The sequence below is a fragment of the Phoxinus phoxinus genome (genome assembly GCF_949152265.1).
Source record: "Phoxinus phoxinus genome assembly, chromosome: 17".
Classification (NCBI taxonomy): domain Eukaryota; kingdom Metazoa; phylum Chordata; class Actinopteri; order Cypriniformes; family Leuciscidae; genus Phoxinus; species Phoxinus phoxinus.
In genome coordinates, this window is record NC_136892.1 from 15,675,000 (window position 1) to 15,689,227 (window position 14,228).

At 37.4% G+C, this 14,228-nt stretch overlaps 1 protein-coding gene and 1 long non-coding RNA gene across 3 annotated transcripts; one reads left to right on the forward strand and one right to left on the reverse strand.

The window, feature by feature from the left end:
• Positions 1-97: 97 nt before the first annotated feature.
• LOC306984995 lies at positions 98-5,517 on the forward strand. 2 transcript variants are annotated; one of them, XR_013794714.1, is made up of 3 exons: positions 98-280; positions 1,676-1,730; positions 5,365-5,517. It is a non-coding gene; the product is annotated as an uncharacterized lncRNA (long non-coding RNA). The 2 variants fall into 2 exon arrangements; XR_013794715.1 differs by having other exon boundaries at positions 107-280; positions 5,389-5,517.
• puraa (purine-rich element binding protein Aa) lies at positions 5,503-13,061 on the reverse strand. Its single transcript, XM_079586813.1, has 2 exons — positions 12,769-13,061; positions 5,503-8,977 (listed from the first exon to the last, which is right to left on the reverse strand). Exon 2 carries the CDS (start codon positions 8,902-8,904, stop codon positions 8,041-8,043), a length of 864 nt encoding a protein of 287 aa, XP_079442939.1. The 5' UTR covers positions 8,905-8,977; positions 12,769-13,061; the 3' UTR covers positions 5,503-8,040.
• Positions 13,062-14,228: the final 1,167 nt, after the last annotated feature.

Consider the following 14,228-nt stretch of genomic DNA (forward strand, 5'->3'; position numbering starts at 1 on the left):
TGATGACTCAGGGGCCCAAGTGACGTCAAGCCAACGCTGATTGGCTAATGGCACCACAAACACACACACACACACACACAAACCTTGTTGGCTGACCAAACCTCAAAACGCGACATTATCCGGAGGAGGGTGGTCTTCTGTTTATTGAAATACATGATAGAACAGCTTTTTATTAGTGGGAACGCATATGTCACATCGTAAATGGACGGTCTGGGTACTTAAACATATTCTTTTGGGAGCTGTTTTATAAGAGGGGTTAATAAGGACAACTTTGTTTCAGGTAAGTTCAATTTTTACAGAATTACACTTTCTTTTCATTCAGAGGTGTTTTGTAAAGTAAAAAAGGCAAGTAAACATAATTAAAATAGTCCATGTGACTACAGTGTTTCAACCTAATTTTATGAAGCAACGAAAATACTTTTTGTGAGCACAAAACAAAATAACTACTTTATTCAACAATTTATTCTCTTCATTGTCAGTCTCACTGAGCAGCGCTTCCGGGTTCTAGAACGCTGGCTCAGTATTGGCCAGCTCCTGTCAGCACCACACGCATGCAGAAAGAGAAGAAATGGTTGAATAATGTCGTTATTTTTGTTTAGTTTTATTTTACGCACAAAAATTATTGTTGTTGCTTAAAAAAATAAGGTTGTACCACTATAGTTACACTGTGTAAACATCAAATAAAAATGTAACATGAATTAAAAATAAATAATTAAATAATCATAAAAGGTAATGGAAAACATCTAGTAAAATGAAATATTTATTATTTAAATATCGTTGGCAAATTGTTTAGTCATAATACACAGATATTTTGAATAGCAGCCAGTGGAGAAATATGTTTTTTGTAGCCAGATGGACTGAGATACACGAGATAAGTCACCAATATGTTTCCATGTCCTACAGTAAAATATACACGTTGGCGGTCATTTCATGAAAATGCTTGACCGCTCAATGCTTGAACAATCAGAATCAAGTAATCCAGAGAGCTGTGTAGTAAAAATGTATTATTATTACAACCAATTCAGAAATCAATATTTATCTGGCACAAAACAGGGAGTCTTTCACTTAGATTGATATAATTAAACTTGAGCATGGATGGAATTTGATTCATATCAGTTAGCCTGCCTCTTTTCACCAATACGAGTTAAAGGGTTAGTTCACCCAAAAATTTAAAATCTGTCAGTAATTACTCACCCTTATGTTGTTCCAAACCCGTAAGACTTTCGTTCATCTTCGGAACACAAATTAAGATATTTTTGATTAAATCTGAGAGCTGTCTCACTCCTCCATAGGCTTCTACTGTAATTGAAACTTGCCGGCCCAGAAAGCTAGTAAAAAACTACAGTGGCTTAAGTTTATCAAGCGACGATAATACGTTTTGTGTGCAAAAACAAACAAATAATGGCTTTATTCAACTATTCATTTTCTTATGTGTGGGCCTCCGAGTGTGTTCACGTAGTGTAACCATAGACAGTAAAATAAATGGACACAGCGACCCAATAGAGACTTCAACGGAGAAAAGGGAAGTCATCACTTCCTGGTGGCTGAGTGTACTGCGCAGCCTCAAACTGAGCTCGATGACGTAGATGTGACGTGAGCAACCTGTCTGACAGTTGTTAGTCTTCTAGTAGCTGTGCTGAGAGAAATCTGAATCATTCCCTTCCTAATCTTGCAGAGACGGAGAGCGTGAGGAGGAGCTGTCCATGAGCTAGCAACAGGAGCAACTTTTGGTAAGTATTCTGATGAATTATTTTGTCATTTTGCCTCCACGTCCCCCCGATTGCCTGCGAGCTTCTCCTCCTGTCTATACGGCCATTTCTCTACTTTGCGACAGAGTCGCGCGGTTATGACGCAATCGTTAACCTATTTTTTACAAAAATGGCTTATACGGGGCCATAACATAAAATACAAGGTAATGGAGCCTTTTATACATTGTCGTGTTTCTTTAGAAATAAACAATGGACAAATAGAGTCTTTAAACGCCTCAGATGGAAAGTTATTCGCTGTCAAAGTGACGCCAAAATGAATGGGAGTCAATGGAATGCTAACAGCAGGTGATGGCTTATTAGCCAATGGATGCCCCCATAGAAGGTACGCTTTCCGGATGCTGGATTACCCCCTTGAGTGTAACAGCGCAGCGCTTCTGGGTTGTACGTCGGAAAGTAGGCTCACTATTGGCCGCCGCTGGTCATGTGTGTGATGCGTGTGATGCTGGCCAATTGAGCCTACGTTCTGACGTACAACCCAGAAGCGCTGCGCTGTTACACTACGTGAACACACTCAGAAATCCCACATTTCACCTTTAATGGTTCAATGCTATAAAAAAGAAAAACTACTTTGTTCTTGCAAGGTCAGACAAAGACACTAATTAGTTTATTAAGAGGTGAACGCCAGCTGCTCCCTTTTCACAGAGAACAGAAATGCTGCTATTAAAGGGTTTGAATGATTAATAATCTTAACTGGGGTGCTTTTGCACATCTACTGCATGTATAATGCTCATTTGTGTGCATTTTATGTTTCTTGAACATCTTCAAGGAAAAGTGTGCAACCCATGTTAAACTGATTTTAATTTTGTATTATTGAATAGTTATACTAGTTAATTAATTGTGTTACTGAAATGGTGGCAGTTACATTCTCCATTAAGAAACCGGATGTGTACAGTATACCCTTCTGTTGTATCAGTCGGATAACATGGGAATCCCAGTCTAAAACAATACATAAAGAGATGTGTCATACAAAGTGCCCTGTTATGCGTCCTGGTGGATCTTCAGTGACGTGCTGCTGTTTGTTGTCTCTCCAATACAGTAGAAAGCATTGTAGTACAGGGGAAATGAAATGAAGGGTAGCAAAAAGAAATGTCAGGATGTTAACTGGAACCGGATGAGTGAATGACCAGTTTACAGTGCCAGGATGCACTAACTAAACAACAATTAAGTCTGTGGTATCAAGACAATTATATGAAATGTTATATTACTTGCATAATCTTGCTGCATCCTAAAAGCACGTATACTTTCCAAAGGAAGTGCATTGTATAAATCTGAATTGGGATGCAGCCTTGGTAGGTGTGGTTGATGACAGCATCACCTATGATCAAAATTTCATAAATCTATGGGTACCCGTCTCAATCCGCTCCCTACCTAGGTCGTGAATCAGTACATCGTGAATTCAGGCACTGGTAAGGACAGTAAGATCCTTGGCTCACTACTGGGACACTGATGGGTCTATTTCCGTTGAAAAATAACGTCCTCATTGTACGTCACTACTGGTATGAACCGTAGCAGCACAGATATCTTTCTGACATGTTTGTTATTTAAAGTACTGTAGATTATGACATATACTTTGATTTGTTACATATACCTGCAACATTTCATCCGTAAATTATGTCAGCTAGGCCTAGATTGTTTATTATCTTTCTAGAGATCTATGTTTATGCAAAAGTATAATTATATAAAGGTTTGCTTATTAAAACATCCATCACGTGTCATCATGTGTAGAGAGTTAACTTGGCTCACACGATTTAGTGCTTCAGAATTTCATTTAAGGGAACATAGGCTGCGTCCAAAAACTTAAAAATGCTGCCTTCGAGGATGCATTTGAAGGAAGGCTTCAAGGCACGTCCGAATCCAATGTTAGCTTGCCTTGTCTCCTGAGATCCCTTCATCTGATCGATTTTTGAGGGCAGCATAGATGTATCCTTTACCTTTGATATCCCACAATCCTGTGCTTTCCATTCTGTGACAGTTACGCTAAAAAATAAAGATGGCGCCTGAAAGTTGCGGTTGATGGTCAGTTTGTGTGTATATGTTTTTGACCAACGTTTTCCACTTTTGATTTCATTCCTAGCGAGAAATTACTTGTAGTAATTAAATATTTGCTTAGTTATCAGCAAAGCTTGCTCTGATTTGCTGTATATCATTAAACCGTTACCCTGCCTCAGAAGTCTGTCCAAAATCAGTTTCTTGAGGTACCTTTGTATGCAAACGTTGCCTGCAAAGTCATTGCCTGATAAGGTAGCAAGTCAACAAGTCAGCTGCCTAGGTTTTCGGATGCAGCCAGTGAGCATCGATCCTTCCTGGTTTTCATAGTGCATTGTGAGACTTTTTTAGGGAGCGATTTTGCGATTAAGTCAGCCCATAAAAAGTGCCCTGACTACTGAACCAGGGAGCCGATTGAGACGCACCCTAAATGCAGTGCACACCTGTCCTGGGGTATTTGTAATACAGCTTAATACAAACTTTTTATACATCATTGTGAATTATAACATCATTGCAATGCCTTGAGAATATCAAATAAATCTGGTTAAAATGTATAAAGGTTTAAATTAATTAGAAGCTCTTTTCCTCAATTCACTTCTGGTCTGTGACCAAAATAATCTACATGATCATAAAAAAATGCATACTATTACTGTGCTTAGCCTCATAATTGCTGCTTGAATTTATATGAATTATAATGGTTAAAGTTGTATTTTGTTATATTTGATTTATGATTGCCCAGCCAGACTTATTCACGATTAGTGGTTATTTATTTTATCAACAAAGCAGTTATTGTCCATATTTTATCACAATTGAAACTTACTTCATGTGGGGGAAATGCAATAAGTGATTTAAACGTGTGGTTTACTTAAAACTTTTTTCCAATTAAAAAATATTAATATTTAGGAATCATAATTTACTGAAGATGTTCATGTAAAACTGTTCATTCAAATCCCATTTCATCATAAAGACAATAGAAATGTCCATAATCAATGCCTTTAAATCTATGTTGCATGACCATACACAACTCAAGGGCCATATCAAATAAAGATTATTTCATGTTCAAAACCAAACTAAGTCAAGTTCATTTAAGTTTTTAAAGACATTCCTGGAGCACAGTAACATGCTAATAATATTATTAATGAAGAAACAAATAAAACTAAATTAAATAAAAATTAAATCATTTGTTTGTTTTGCAGCAAGAACATCAGACATCGGTTATACCGAACAGAGAGTAATTATTATTATTATTTTTACAAAGTATGATGAGGAGAGCAAGAGATCAATTTCCTGAGAATCTGCAATATTTTGTGAACATATGATTTTGTATAAAGCACTAAGACATAAAATTAGACTACCACTTCTTGAATTGACAAATGTATATGCTTTTTCAGGATACATTCAACTGAAAGACTTCTGAACTGCAGCTCAAACCGTATCATAATATTATTATGGTTGTTATTCTGAAAATGATAAAAGGTTTTGGATATGATCATAAAATTGTAGTGGTATTGCATTGGTTAACCATTGGAACCAATGAATATACAGCAAAATAGATTGCATCAAATGACATTGACATGTTATTAAATATTGGTTAATCTGCATGTTTCAGGTCATAATTCTATTCCTTTAAAAGTACTACATCAACTGTGAACACAGAAAAAACATCATTGAAGTCAGAGCCACAATATCAACCACTATCTGGACTTTCACACGAGAAAAAGAAACACAGAAGCATTGATATTGAACATTCTTTTCATAAGAGGTGGGTAAATTAACATTTCTTTTTATTTTTTTAATTTGTAAAATGTACATAAATTATATTTGACTCATAACCGCCGAATTTGTAATTCGGTGAACCTCTTTGCAAAGGGAAGGAACATAAGTTAAGAGATAAAGAAAGAAAGAAAAAACGGCACAAGGCATTCCTTGTTGAGATAATTTTCAAACAAACATTGGTCAAACATTTTTTTTTTTCTCCAGCTGGGAAAGCAATGTGCTACTGAAGACAGAAGAGGTCATCACACACCTTCATCATTAGAATCATCCCATGTATGTATTTAGAAGGGAAATTAAGGATACATATTCATTGCCCCTAACCCAAAGGCCTTCACACCCCCATTGTTTCATATGCCCCATTCCTGTAACCTGAACAGAGACGAAACGGGGTGGCATTTATGACATGAACATTCACAAAAAGTGCAGACTGGATATATAACTGCTGTGTGTTTCCTTCACCTGGGTGAAGCTTGTTCATTGAGATTGGTTTCTTTTCCAGATACAGACCTTTTTTTAAGTGCAGATAAAGGCTTTAAAGAAAAAAAAAAGACCTTTTAAAGAAATAAACGTGGAGTTCAGCCACATGCTTTTCAAATATTAATCATATATTTAATTGATATACATATATTGCCAACATTGGCACGTTCAATATTGCACACAGTAATGAAATATAGCACTGGGAAGAGAAAATAAATCCTAAAGTTTCCAAAATGACAAATTACATGAAGCAACACTGAAAGGTTGGGGAGAAAACAAAAATCCTGGCCACACCCCTCAACTAGGCTTTTGGTCTGTGACAATGACACATTACTGCCAAACTACAGAAAGGCTTCAGTGCGGAAGTTTACCTCACGTTTTGCCTGGCACAAAGCATTTAAAAACTAAGGGAAGATTCGTCTTGCTTTCGTCAAGGTGGGGGGGAAAACGCCTAAGTGATTTCAAAGTCACGTGTTGTGATCAGAATCTGCAAATAATGATTTGCTTCTCAACCGAAAAGACCATGAGTTATGCAATAGCATACAGGAGGGCCAGGGCCAAACAAAACCAGACGAGGAGAGAGGAAAAAAAAAAAAGGGAGGGGGAAGGGGACCCAAACTTAGATCCAAAGCACCAGCCAGTGTATAAGCATGCAGAGTCTGTAAGGCACCAGGTTGTTTAATGCTGAAGAGTATGCTCCCCAACAAGTTTCATTAAAGTCAGGGTCTCCCAACACAGGTCCTCAAGGGCCCCCGTGGAAAAAGGGCTTTCGTTCCATTATGTCTGATCAAACAAGTGTTGATATATTATCTTATGTACACTCATTCTTTGAAAGAAAAACGAGTATCAACTACCAACCTGACCAAACATTACAGACTTCATAGACACTGAAACCATTACAGAAAAGAGTCCTTGAGGACGAACATTGAGAAATCCACCTCAATGTGGCTGTGTACAGGCTAACATGCAACTACAGCATTCCTTGGCGCCACTCATCCTCTCATTGGTAGACTGATATATATATATTTCTATATATTTCTCTATATATTTTAAACCCTTTAACAGATTGTTTGTCAAATTCCCACTAAAAACGTGGGTTGTTTTCTTCTCCACTGAAATATATCTGATTCACAAAATCATACTTTGTATGTTTTTCTACATGAGCATTTTCATACGACTCTTTGTAGGCTATGTTTGTATCGAGGGGTCCGGTTTCGGTTACAAAAATGTTTTCGAGAGCTCTTTCTCTTCTGTTGTCATTGCTCTTACTTATCGAGTACCTGTTTTATACACTGAATGACAACGAGACACAAATACATGGCATATCATCTGCAAGACAATAACTTCAATTAAAAAAATACACTGGTAATACTCCTCAGAATGTTTGCGAAGAGGTCGACTACCACCTCCAGACACCTGCACACAGCGACCACTCTGCTGGCCTCTATCAATCAACAGGTTGATTTTTGTTTTTTTTTGTTTCCCCCCCATCAGGGTTCCTATAGCTAGCCCTCAGGTGATGCTTGGAAAATCTAGTAGTGGCATGACTACCATGACAACCTCTTCAGTTGATTTGAAAATTTGGTTAAAAACTAAAACTAAAACATCTGATTTGTGCTGAAGTCATTAGCGTAAAGGAACCATTTCCTCGTAATCTCGGCAATAACTCCATTGCAAACACTTCTATAATATCTTGGAACGTGTAAAAAAGTTCTCGGTTAATAAGGGAAAGAAACACTCAGTTCTGTTGTCGTCAAGTAAGAAACACAGTTCATATATAATGTTATTACTTGGTTTAGCAGCCGCTTACTGGTATTAATGGTGGGTAAGTGGATGACATCCAGCGATGGGTGGACTGTCAGTCTGTGGAGGTTTGTATTTTTTGTGGGTGGTGCTCCCGTGGAGTTAAACAGTTACTTATCTTTTATGTATCTTTCTCTTTTTTCTTTTTTTCTTTTTTAACAGCAAAGTACGTATAATTTCTCTTTAGGTTATTCGGATTATTTATTTTTTTGCATGTTTCCCTCCACTATCAATCCTCGTCCCCGTCGTCGGCGTGCATCTCCTCTTGCTGCTGCTGCTGAAGCTCGCATGCCCTTTTTTCCCTCTGTTTCTCTTGAATCTTTTTCATTTCGTCTGCGTATTTACAGAAAGTGCTGCCGAATTTCGACCACACTTTGTAGGGCACTGTGATAGAGTTGCGATAGGTGGGCTTGACCTCGCTTACCCTCATGAAGACCCCGTACTTATTGGAGCCCACGTCAAAGAAAAAGCGCTTGTTGTCCACAGTTAACGAGGTTCCCTCGGGCAGCTCCGCCGGCTCGTCCTCCACTCCGTAGTCGTCGATGAGTTTGGCGAGAGCGTCGCGAAACTCGATAAGTCCCTGGGCTGGAAGAGCGATGGTCTGGCCTTGCGTGGATCCCAAGCCGGGCCCCCGGTTGACGGTCTGCCTGATCCTCAGAAAGCGGCCCCTCTGGTTCTCCTTCAGATCCATGTAGTACTTCCGATTCTCCCGGACCAGAAACTCACTCTTCAGCGCCCGCCGCGGCTCGTCCTGCGCCACGTCCGGATTGCTCGGCCCTAACTGGGCATAGTGCTCGATGAAGTCTCCCAGGTAGTCGCGGAACTCGACAGCGACAGACATGGAGAGAGTGAGACGGCTCTTGTTTCCCCCGGCCCCGACTTCTGCTATCTTCAAGAAGCGGCCTTTCGCGTTCTGCTTTACGTCTAGATAGAAGCGCTTGTTCTGGATGTCAACCCGCTTCGAAGCGAGCTCCTGCGTCTCGTGCTGCAGCCCGGAAGCCGAGCCCGCCCCTCCTGTCACTGGGTGCATGGAACCGACACCCGGGCCCGTGGCTGCTCCTCCCTGCTCACTTCCACTGTCTCTGTCCGCCATGATGCTGCCTGCCTTCTCCCTCTGTCTTACTGCAAGCTACTGCCAAGCAGCCACGCCACCGCTCTCGCGAGATCTGCGTGAGGAGAGAAGACGAGCGCTGTTCAGACTAGTGCAGATTCCCAATAAATTAATCGTGCTGAATTCAGGGCTAACGCTGCAGCCGTGATGTCTAATCATATATTATGTCCGTCCTGGAAGATGAGGATAAATTCACTTCAGATTGAAACTGAAAATGTAATTAATTGCGTTCTGAGTTTGTGCTGCCAGTGCCTTAGCTACCGTAGGCTACCTTAATATAGGCTAATAGCCTATTTTTTTCCCACCACAGCCGTCGATGTATATTAGCTATATATCGACATGGAAGTCCTGACGTGTTCGTTGTCGTCTAGTTTTTATTATTTATTTATTTATTCATTTATTTATTTATTTGCATTATTATTATCATCATTACTTTAGGCTGTTGTTATTAGGCTATTATGTTGAAAGCGGTCGGAAGATTATGCCGAAAACTGATTTTTCTAAATCTGAAGTGATAAACTAGTCAAATTCTTTAATGTCGCACATGGATCTCGTTGGAATTTAGGAATATTTAATGAGAAATTTTCCAATATATAAACTGGACAAATATGGACGTTTAAGGGCATACCGGTTGTGCTGGGATAGTCATTTAGCCTAGTTGTTCATACTTCATTCAATCATAGTTTTTTTGTCATGTCAAAATTAAAAATAGATTATTGGAAATATATGTTGATGCATTCGTATTGTAGCCTATTAAATGCCTGGGATTTTGAGCTAATAAATAGATTAAAGCTTTTGAATTGTTGTATTTTATTTGGGTTAATGTGTTATGATAGGCTATATGTTCTGCAGGTTTGTGTTGCCTGTATTGCCTATTTAACAAATAGGTTACGTTGCTGTATGCACTTATACCAGATGCAAATAATTTATTATAATCAACTAGGCCTATAACATAGGCTACCCGAATATTTGTTGTTTTGCAGTTATTCACATTTTCTTATAAAAAAAGATATCCTTTAAAAAAAACAATCCGAGGTTAATTAAATAATGTACACCTTCACCTCCATGTAATAATCAAGGCAGTTGGCGTGAAAATACTTTTGTAGTTATATTGTTTTAATGACCTGTTAGAAGAAAACAACAGTTTAATCTTAGTCTATTGTTTTCTGATCTTGCGTGTGATGGATGCTTTACAGGAATATGTAGGTTATGTGTTGTGTGACGGTTAAGCAGAAGAAAACATCTCGAGCTACTAAAATATGTAGGCTATGTTTAATAAGAACAATAATAGTTCATGCAGTTCGTCCCAATGCAGCTGTGTCGTTTCTCGGATATTAGGCCATAGCTTGTACAAAATATTTATGTCATTCGTATGCATATGCAATTGAGTATGAGTTTCAGACATTTTTTTATTTTTTTTATATAAAAAAAACAATACTAAACTAAACTAGTAAAATAATATAATTTACTATAATAGCCATTTAAAATGCATAATGTAATAAAATCTAAAGGTCTTGTTCTTACTATTCCGCACAAAATCCTTTCATATGCTAAATGTTAACATGTTTGGCCATGTAATACACAATTAAACGATGCATTCGTTTCTAAACATGTTTTTAAAGCAAACTGTTTTATAAACGTAGAACATGACTTTGATTACGATTATTTTTGTCAGTTATTTGATTTATTTGCGTGTATCCCAGTAGTTGTAATATTGCCCATATTCAAGCGCAATTATATATATATATAAAAACATCCGACAAAAGTAGAAACTGGATAATTACACAAATGTTTCGAATGAATTTTATTTAACGGTTGTTTAATTTAATTGAAATGACAAGTATTAACCCTAAAAAAATTATCACCTTTTTTGTAAGCGTTTAATTTTTTTTTACGCTGCAAGAATGATCGATTCTCTTTAATAATTTAGAAAACATTTAAATAATTAATCTCTAAAACGTGTTCGTTAACAATAAGTCAAACTGTGATAGACTTGTATCAGTTTCGACACAGAACGTCTTGCGAGACTGAATATTTTAATGCGTATAATCGTATCTTTTTACTTTCACAAATGTTCTGTGGATATATATATATATATATATATATATATATATATATATATATATATATATATATATAGCCTATATACACACATACATATATTACGTCATCTTTAATAAACTATTTTCTTGTACCTTGATAGTAGGCCTATTTTAATCTTAAAGTTACAGCTATAACAAAAATACAATCTACAGGCCTAAGTCTGCATTGTAATAACAAATGAGATATATAGAATATCCTTTTTTAAAGAGGGACAAATTAGATAAATATACTCACTTTATGCCTTGGTAAATGAGTGAATATATATAAGATGGACAACATCCAGATTACCCAAACAATAGGCTATTTTGGTAGGCTCTACCTCTTTACAATAAGTTAACATTAGTTAACATGGACTAACAATCAACCATACTTCTACAACATTTATTAATCTTAGTTAATGCTAATCTTATACATTATTAAAATCAAAAGTTGTATCTGTTCACATTAGTTAATGCAAAAGATGAAAATTAACAAAGGCTGTAAAAATTGCTAGTTCATGTTAGTTAATGCATTGATAATGCTAAAAACCGAGACCTCATTGTAAACAGTTACCAATATTATTAATGTCCAGTTGACAGAACCTGACGTGTTTTCCATGCAGACATTGTTTGTGAGGGAGGTAATAAACAGATACAAAATAATTTAACAATAATAAAACAATACATAACATGCAGTTATTCACGCCTCGAGAAAGAAACTCTAGAATACTTAAAATATGTGGCATTCATAAATCCAATATGTATGTGCATTGCAAGACATTTTCCCCCAATGTTTAATGTTTCATTGCATAATCTAAACACCGAGCACACGCATTCACGTTAAACATTTCACGACTTCGTTTGCCCATATACTCTTTATGCTAAATTTAGGTTAAACATATAATGCATTGGGTAGGAGGGATGTCAAAACAGCTGATGAGTAAGAAATGTGAGCGGCTTCTTATGTGCTCCGGCAGTTAATTGAAAGATTAGATGGGTTCATTCCTCCAGAAAAATACGTTTAGGCCTACTTTACGTATTCAATTGCTTACACATATGTATGTCTATTCTAACATATGCTTTAATAAATAAAGAGCATGTATTTTGTATGTCATTCAATATATTTAAACATACAATAAAACAAATATATAAATCAATACAAAGCATCTAAATAATATGCCTATTTGCTTGTTTTTTTCCATGATTAAAAGAAAATTATATTACCTCATGGCAAACCATATAAAAAGTTAGTGGTCACTGACTTTGTGTGGCCTGTTGCTTGCTAGAATGAAGAATATCTTAACTCGTTATTCTTAATTGAAACTTAACATTTTCTTATTTGCAACTTCTAATGCACGTGTAAACTGCTTGTCATGGGCCTAGCATAAGTGACAGTGCGTAAAAAAGACACTGAGTGAAGGAAAGAAGGACCGTCTCTCAACTCATGAGCGTTACTCAAAGGTGAGCTTGCTTTTGGTCGAAGGTGAACTCTGCAAGCTTGAACTCATAACGGTATCACAGTCACATTAAATGGCATTGGATTTGCCGCAACCGACAGTGTGTGTCAGCCTCGCAGTCTGTCAGCACTGTAAACAGTTAACGAGTTTGCGCAATCTGCCCACGGCTGCGGATATTAATTCCGTGGTTGTTATACTGACCAGAAAAAAACGGTATACCGCGGAATACCATGACATAGATCGTAAGTGCAGTGCTGTTGCCAAAGTCGCAGACCTCATATCGAGCGACGTGTCTCGGCATATCTTACCCCGCTCAGTCTGCAGGCGGAGCGTTAGCCCCTGTGCAAGCCCTTCGCAGTTGAACACTGTCAAAAACAAAGATGAAAACCTGTAAGCCCCGAAGGCCTACTGTAAACACTGTCGCGGTGCTGCTTCACCGATGCGCCGTTCACAAGATGGAACGAAAGAGCGAGTCGTGGCATGGAGACGGACGCACGCACGAGCTCAACGCTGTGCGCGTGGAGTCTGATGTCAGCACGCTCAGCTGGAGAAAATCAAACAGCTCGTGCGCCTCGCAGTGTTGCTTTCGCGATATTGCAGCTGGATATGCTGTTGAAGCTGTCAAACTTGTTCAGATATTGTTCACATATATCTCATATGATATTTATTGAGCTAGAAGCTGCAAGTGTTGTAGAATCGAAAACCAGTGTCTTAAGAACCTTTTTACAGGGTTGCGTATTTAATATGCACCGATTGTGTTTTATTATCTTCCTCAAATGTCACAGTTCTTTATCCTAGCCACCTATGAAAAAGTTTTTATGGTTTTACTTCCATATCATTTTAACATAATAGGTTGTTTCAAATAACCCTTGAAGGGCTTGTATTGTCAACGGATGATATCTAGAACTAATTTGTTGGTAACCTGATGGAATTTTTAATTCTCCAAAGAGACATATATAACTCATCTGGGAAAAACAAGAGGGTGTTGTACTTATGTGCTTAAATGAACCATTAGAATATATTTTTATTTTTTAAGGGTGTAGCAAGTGGAGATTAAACTTATTTATTCAAAAGTTGTTAATGTTTAGAAAGGCGTGATTGAGATGTTTATCATGTTTGATATGATCAAACGATTTATAGAGATAGGTGGATGTGTAGCTTATATGTTGAGGACACGTGGATTGTCTTATGGATCTGACGTCAGGCCTAAGTTGTAAGTGTTTTTACGGTGTAAAGACTTTTATGAATAACTTCGTTAAACTGATTAGCTATGTAGAATATGTAGTTTGGTCGGTGGAGGTCGAGGGCAGCGCCATTTCAGAACCATGGACAGTAACCGCCGAGTCCGTCACGCGCATCACTGCGTTTCTAAAGATCGATTGGTTTTGAATGTTGTCTTTAGCGAGCTGGTAGTATGCCTGTGTAAAATTAACCTACAATTAATAAAGAGATGTGTAACTCCAGTACTCAACCTTCAGATTACTTAAACATAAGAAGTGATCTGAGTGTTAAGTAACCTATTGATTTCATTCCACGAAAATGGTGCCGTTTCTGTCGAACTTTTATTATATTGAGCTGTTATTGTGTGCTATAAGGGATTTTCTGAACATATCAACAACAACAAAAATAAACTCTTGCTGTTATTACTTGCAAATATTCTTTTGACTGAAAAACATAGACTACAGCAATAAAATCTACGTTTGTATTTCATTTTATTAAAATTAAAAGTCCTTATGTTATTTGTTACCTGTCACAAGTCTATAAAAAT

Bases quoted from the DNA above. Each gene is read 5' to 3' on its own strand.
- puraa (XM_079586813.1), bottom strand. From the start codon at position 8,904: ATGGCGGACAGAGACAGTGGAAGTGAGCAGGGAGGAGCAGCCACGGGC.